The sequence below is a fragment of the Pituophis catenifer genome, unplaced genomic scaffold, assembly GCF_029215685.1.
Source record: "Pituophis catenifer annectens isolate HBS135680 unplaced genomic scaffold, rPitCat1.0.hap2 SCAF_4, whole genome shotgun sequence".
NCBI lineage: Eukaryota > Metazoa > Chordata > Lepidosauria > Squamata > Colubridae > Pituophis > Pituophis catenifer.
In genome coordinates, this window is record NW_027256884.1 from 87,491,317 (window position 1) to 87,499,144 (window position 7,828).

General features: G+C 35.5%; 1 protein-coding gene across 4 annotated transcripts in view; it reads right to left on the reverse strand.

Annotated features, from left to right (window-relative positions):
* Positions 1-6,719, reverse strand: part of GBE1 (1,4-alpha-glucan branching enzyme 1) — a 146,664-nt gene extending 139,945 nt beyond the window's left edge. For all 4 annotated transcript variants that reach the window (XM_070942660.1, XM_070942664.1, XM_070942662.1 and 1 more), the window contains exon 1: positions 6,323-6,719. In XM_070942660.1, the coding sequence (XP_070798761.1) occupies positions 6,323-6,414 (92 nt within the window). In that variant the 5' untranslated portion in view covers positions 6,415-6,719. The remainder of the gene's footprint in view (positions 1-6,322) is intronic.
* Between the last annotated feature and the right edge of the window lie 1,109 nt (positions 6,720-7,828).

The window sequence follows — 7,828 nt, forward strand, 5'->3', positions numbered from 1 at the left end:
TTTTGGAATAAAAATCTATCTAAATATAGTTTTCTATTTAAGATACATAATTTAGTTTATTCAGTATGAAATGGAGCTTAGTTATGTAGCGTGAGGCTGTATATTCTGCAATATTTACATTTTTGGTAAACTCAATTCAGCGAATCCAAGCTCTGCAAGCTGAGATAACACGCACTGCATTGATCATTCACACAATTTCACAATAACCATGAGATAAATCATAAAACAAAGTTCAGCAATATTTCTTTATCCCATTGTTTTGAAAATCTATATACACTACAAATTGCATGATTGTTTGAAGAAAAATGCCTCTGTACCATCAGGCTCTAAGTGTGAGGAGGAAGGGAAAGCAGTAAAAATGAAAGTGAAACCTTCCATGCAGATTATAAATATAATATTAAAGAGCACCTGTTATTTCAGATCCATCATGGCAGTACCTGTTAGCTGGCATCCACTCACCTGTCTGCCACATCCCTCACCTTGTTGTGTCACTGCCACATTACCAGCTATCCCATTAAAGTGAATGGGACTGTCGGTGAGTCAACAGCGGGTCAGAGGAGGAGCCACTGCGGGACAGAGATTACAGTTGCTCTTTAAAAATTATGATTTAAATCAAGCCTTTTTACTAGTGATTTAAATCGTGATTTAAATCGTGATTTAAATTGACTTGATTTAAATCAAATCCACCCTGTTTTATACTAAGCTTATTTATGAAACTATTTTTAAAACTTCATGTATTCTTGGTCTTATAAAGTGACAGTTCACATTTCCTGTTTTCCGCAACTGTGCCAAAAAAAATCAGCTCATAATGAAGGAAGCTTCTGGGACACAAACAGATTTTTAAGAATGTAAAAATTAATTTCGTGACTTTGGGACCATAGTGTACCCTTTCTTCTTTATAACAGGGGTCCCCAACTTCCTGTCTGTGCCTGTTGGAAACCAGGCTACACAAGTGGTGAGCAAGCATACAAAGCTTCATTTGCACATGCGTGGGATCTAGCCTGTGTGCGTGAAACCATCGCATCCCACCACATTCGCTATGGCCGCCGGTCTGTGGAACCAGAAAGGGGACTGCAGTTTCATAATAACTCTAAGGATAACTTAAGTAAAAATATGATATACTTTTTCCCCCTATGGTAGCCAAAAACATGCCTCATTCTGGTCACTTACTTCATAACAAAATCATACCATATCTACTGATGATTAATTCCTTCTTTATTTCATTGCTATTATTTCCAATAGGAAGTAGGAGTTTACTTTGCTTTCAACTCCCCCCCCCCACTGATTTTCTGATTTCAAGTTTGAGATGTAAACCTGAATATATTTTTTTAAAGTTAAATGAGAATTCAACTTATTTATAATTTAATGGAGTTTTTAAGAAAGTTGTTCTAAACATATTTTCTAATAACCACCAGAGCCATATATAATAAAAACAGATATGTCAAAAATGATACTCCTTATGTTTTATGACTTTTTAATTACAGGATTTTACATAGATATATCTATAAGACTGAACAGGTTTCTATATCAATATATATTTTAAATGACATGTCTTATTTTACAATAAATTTTATATCTATATCCATTTAAATAAATCCAATCTGCTTAATTACTAATTGCTATATAAAAGGGTTGAGTTTGACGTTTTACTGAAAACAGCAACATAAAATCACTGAACAACAAATTTCATAAAAATCCTGCATTATTTTGCACTTTAAAATGTTATATTTATTAAACAAATGTTGCTGCCCACTCAACTTTCCTACAAAAACAAATTTAAAACTGAATCATTACAAGCCAAAAACTAACAAGTACATTTTAAAATCAAGAGTTGAAATCAACATTAAAATCCTATACAAAAATATTTATAGTCTTTTAAAACATTAATAAAAATGTTAGGCTCCTTAATTCTGCAGTGTGTGCATTCAAAAAGCTGAGATTATAACATGGAAAGCTGCATTGCTACCAGATAACCTCTCAGAAACTATATATGAACATTTTCAAATGTTCTCAAAAAGCATGAAGGTTCGTACTGAAGTCAGAGTTATCTCAAACAATTTGAACCTAAACTTTGCAGAGTTTTAAGAATAATGCCCAACAATCTGAAATGGACTGGTGTCTCGTCTTTTTGTTCTTCTATTACCATCTGGGCTTGGGAGTTTTGTATCAGTCCAAAGATATCAGGCTAGAAAGAAAGAAACTTCCCCATGTATAGTCCATTAATATAATTGAGTCTGGAGGTTATCATATCCATTAATATTTTAATATTATCTTCAGGAAGTCAGTTGTATATTAACCCACAGAGAGACTCTTGCTTGTTGCCTCATACTGGGAAATCAGATTTTAGTTTAGAAGCACCCACAAACAATATACCTGCTCCTTCTTGGACAGTATGATCCAATTCAAAATAAACAGAACTACCACTCTCTGAAATAATAATCCTCCTCACCCTTCACCCCATGGAGTACTTCCATCTTGTCTGGATTCAATTCAATTTACTATTCCTCATCTTATCCATTACTGTCTATAGACATGTATTCATTCATTTCCTGAAAATATAATAGGAAAATAGAATTTGGTGTCTTCAGTATACTGATAGCATGCAGGTACAAATCTCCTGATAATATCTAGCAGTTTTATGTAGATACTAAAAAGGACTGGAAAACAAAATATACAGCATTGACCTGTTTTAAGGAGTACCTATCTCCAAAGAGACACCTTATGAGGTGGGAGCTACCTTTTGTGCACCAAGGACTGGTTCTATGGAGAAAGGCTTTTTCTGCAGACCAGAAGGGGCGTAATTTTGTGTGATGGCTGCATCTCACAGATAGGGCTTCACTTGTTGGTGCAGACCGGTTTCTGACATGCCTGGTGGACTGGTGCCAGTCCACAGACTAGGAGTTGGGGACCCCTGCCATATGAAATCTATCTAAGAGTATGGATGCCGTGCCTTGTGTTCTCAAACATCTCTACCAATTTAGAACTAAGATTGCCCACTGTTCTGAGAGATCAAGAACAACCAATAGATTTTAATTCTCTGCTAACTTCAGCTACCCAAAGTTATAAAAGGAGCAAGCTATAAATATATTTTCTAAATAAATGGATCTCACTTAGTCTAGCGCCGACAGAAATTAAGACAAGTTCTTTCAATACTGGGTTTAAACATGCTGCCACCTACTTTTGAAAAATATAGCATCCAAATGTACTACTAAAATATATTTGATATTAACAATGGGAAATTGTAATGAACTGTGTCTGAAAAGATCCCACTAGGGAAGGAAAAAGCATATTCTTAAAGTTATTCTCATTTAAGACAAGTGTTTAAAATACACATCTTGTTTCTGAGAAGCTACAAGATTTTTATCTTTTTGCTAAAAGATTAGCACATAATCATCTTTGAAAAACATCCTTCTTTGAAGTATAGGGCCCTTTTTTTTATCTTAACTCCCCTCATCAAACAATACTTCCCCCAAAGAGACAATTTTTACTACTCCACTACTCCAAAATACATCCCTTCTAATACTTTATTTTTTAAAAAATAAAGGGAATTACTTAAAGATACTAATGGGAATCAAGTTTAAATCTGAAAATCAACCCAATTGCTTGCTCATCTGTCACTGTCAATAATACAGTAATTAGAATATTTTATAATGTTATTTGATTTACCATTTACATACTGGCTATAAACTTTAAAAGATGCAAAATTCCAATACATCCGGATGCTAAATTAGAGAAAGCTGTCTTAATTGCATTCCTTTACTTGATCCCAACTACATAACCAAAAAAGTGTTTGATCTTTACATATTTATCCATCATTTGTTTAGAAGAAATAATCACCACAAATCATATTGTAGAAAAGTTATATTTATAAGATGAAACTTAGCACATTTTCAGCCAGAATGATGTCATGTATTAAGGCTTCCAAGTCCTCTATTATCTACAATCTATATTATATTATCATCAATATTTATCCATTTTTAATAATCTTATTCTCTGGCAAAAGTCCATATTATATTCTTTTACCAACAGCCAGAGAGCATATTCTAGAAAATGCTAGTTTAAAGAAATTTCCAAAAGAACTGTGAATATAAACTTGGGTTCAATTTGTTTCAAAGAAGCACATGAAACAAGAATTTAATGTTTTTATACCTTGTCTGATAAGCAGCCTTCCAGTCTTGATTTTTTTAAGATTTGTCCCTTGCACTAGCTCCAGATTTCTAGGAAAATTTGTAATAATCATCTTTTGGGTGATGAAATTAAGAGTCAGAAAACCCCATGACTATGTTAGTAAAAACATCAAGTGTCAGGTGCAAAAGAACAGGTCCATACACAAAGTCCAATTAAATTGATATATTGCTAAACAGCCTTTGCACAGGAATCTTCTCAATTAACAATTAGCACCTGCTTAAAGAAAGATAAGGAACCACAAAATTCAAAGGATAGGGATTCTAGATTGATCCCTCATTGAACTCTGACCACAGGTTTGCCACTCCTCCTACTACATCAGGGGTGTCAAACTGGTGGCCTACAGGCCAGATGCATCATGCACAGGCCATGCACACCCCAGCTTCATGAAGGGAAAAATGTCATGTGACAGCAATGTGATGCCACGAATTTGACACCCATGTCCTACATCAATTTACAACTTAGCTAGTCATCATTATATTAATCAAACCCAATCTAGCTTGTGATTTAATTTCAGAAAATTGGGTTATCTGAAATATCCACGATTCATTCAACAATGTACTGTATGTCTAACATGTTTATCAAATTAGCAGCTTCCCTCACTTTCTAAATTTTTAGTTATGTATCTGAAGTTTAATTTGGGAATCACACTCCAGATAAAGATTAGCTATAATTCCTAGCATATCTAATAAGTGACCACAATATATTTGGCTATTTTAAATTGTAACCCAGTAAAGATTCATGTTTATTAGTAGGATACTGAGTTTCTGAACCAGAAGCACTAGATCTTAGGCCAATTGAACTGATATAGCTCTGAGTTCTTAAAACTGTTTGTTAAATAATACAAACACAATACTCAGAGTGTGTCAGCAAACTACACATTCCTAACAGTTAGTGGAATACTAACAATTCGTTGGTTTGAAAAGTAATCTCTAGAGTAGACAACCTACAATGCACATAATACTGTCAGCATGTTTGAGATGAAACTGCACTATGGATGTGCTTATGGTATACTAGCCAAAAGGGGCCAAAACTCATCAGTCTTTACTGACAGTGTGTGCATGTGGTATAGGTACAACTAAGTACAATAATCTATACTTTTATTCTCACAGCAGTCTAATACTGTGGTGAGATGCACATGGTCTGTTAGGATGTTTGTTTATTGAAAGAAGTGGAAATGAGGATGGGTTTGGCCAATTTCATTATATGAAAATAAGCTAAGTGGTTTGGTCATATAAGGACTGAATTATAAAATATATGAAAAAAAAAGTTTGAATTTATAGTAAAACTATTTGGAGTAGTGTTGGCAAAATCTTGAAATGAGAAACTTAAAGAAAAGGCAAGTTATGAAGCAATGAATGTGTATCTTAATAACAATGATTTGTAAGGGCAGAAAAGTATAGCAAGGGATATTGAACAGCACTGGTAAGGCAGTTTAAGCTATGTTAACATTTTTTCATCTATCACATCTTTTATTTTGTTGGTTTATGCTTGGTTATTCATTTTCTGGTTTCTGTATACTATTACTTACCCTAAAAGTAAGGTTAAATAATAGACAACTATGTATAGGGCACAGAGTACCTCAATATACCCCTTGATAATATATCTTTGGTCTTATTTTGTTCTCACCCGAAAATTTAAATATTCTCCTATTGGTCCTTGAACGGTACACTGTAATACAACTAGCTTTGTTTTGTGCTGTTTTCTTCTAATATTGCCAGGGAGCCAGGAGTCAAAACACATTATTCCACAAGTGACTAACACAACCTATTTCCAGCACATGTGCAACTGCCCACCCTCTATTAAGGAAATATTATTTAGCTTAACTGCAATAACTTACAAACATTATATAGATGGAACTAAAAAGTTATCAATTCTGTAACATGCACACAACTAGGTTGCAAATAAGCAGTCCCCTAATTTAAAAAATAGAGTTGGAATTTACTATGTAACCACAGAGATGTAACAACTATGTAACTTTCAGGGTATGGTAATTTACTGTTTGTTACTCTCTACCAATAGACAGAGAACGGAAAAGTTTCACAATGTGAAGGGGGGGGGGGGTGTTAGAAAGGATCGTGGGAATGGAGAGCAGAACTCCAGCAGAACCACCAAGGGACCCAGGTGGTTAAGTTACCTGCGCTGGAAGTCTTGCTCAAAAGGAGTCAAGTAGGGATCTTTCTCCAGCAGTCGCTCCAGTTCAGTCGGAAAAGAACTTAGCGCAGCCATTTTTGCAACTGTAGTGGCACTTGATTAAAAGAGGTCATCTGGAAGCATCCCCCTGCCCACCCCGCTTTGGACCAAGACTAAGATAGGCTAAGCCAAAGAAGTGGGCTGGCAGAGCCCCACTCCTCCCTCTTTTCTAGTGGAGCTAAACAGATGCTCTCCATTCAATCATTCGCTTAAAAAAAGGGGAAGGCAGGACAGGGCCGTTCCGGGTAATCGACCGCCCCCTGCGACGTCGCTGGGATGATGCGGCAATTGGCGCGTACAGATCTGCAGCTCTGAAGTCTCGTCCCCACGTATGGACTCACGTTGACTTCTCGCTGCGCCAAGAGCCGGCTCGCCTGAGACTCTGCAGTCTTTCACGCTTAAAGAGTCGGCGGTCTAATAGCCCAGGCGCTTCATCAAAACAACATTGCATGGAGAGGATCTCTTATCAGTCACGTGTTGAGATCCCGGAACGAGAAGTGCTGCGGGAGGGTTTGAAGAGAGCGTTCTGGATTACCGGGTCGGGATGTGAGGTTCGCTAGGAAGTGCGCAAACGCAGTCGGGGGGTGGGGTTGAAGCTGCTGCCCACGAAAGGGCATCGGCGTTCTTAAATGTTTTGAAAATTGTGAGCCAGAGTGGCAAACTGCAGAGAATGCAGTTTGGATAATGTGAGAACAGTTAGGGAATGTTAAAGTCTTTGTTGTGTTACTTAAAGCCTTATAGAGGCGGATGAAAAACACTGTTTAGTACACGTAAACTTCATTTATTTCTGTAGGATGTTTTTGGAGAGTATGATTGTGTCTGTTTTAAATTTAACTTGTATGCAGTACCATGTAATCAAAACTTTAACGTGGAGATAGATTTATTACTGTTATAATTATAACCAATGCAACTCATTTATTTTTCCACATTCTATAATGGCAGAGGCATTTCCTAAATTCAGTAAAACAGTTGGTTATACTGTTAAAAAATAATGAAAGTTTAAAGAGTTTTAACTATTGTTAATTTCTAAAGTGCCTTATGACATCAGATAAACTGGTATCATAAATAAAATCTAATATATTCCCAGAAAAATCAAAAGCTAATTGCAACTACCGTAATCATTACTTTATGCAAATTTCACAAAAATAAAATAATTAGATTAAATATAGTGAAAAGCACAAGTCTTTACATTATTTCTATTATCATTCATAGCACATTTTCAAGGGTGCAAGAAAATTATTCAAGAGAATAAGCTGGGCCAAGGAGCTAGAATAATTGTTTTAGCTAGAATTTAATATGGCAAAATTGCAGGGGAGATACAGCCAAGTTCCAAGTGAGAGGGTATTTGCTATTGATCAAAAAACATAATGAATGACCTTCATAAAATTAGTTCCAAAATAAAAATATTGTCTTTATGGTATATATTTCCAGTATAGTTTGGGGATGGAGA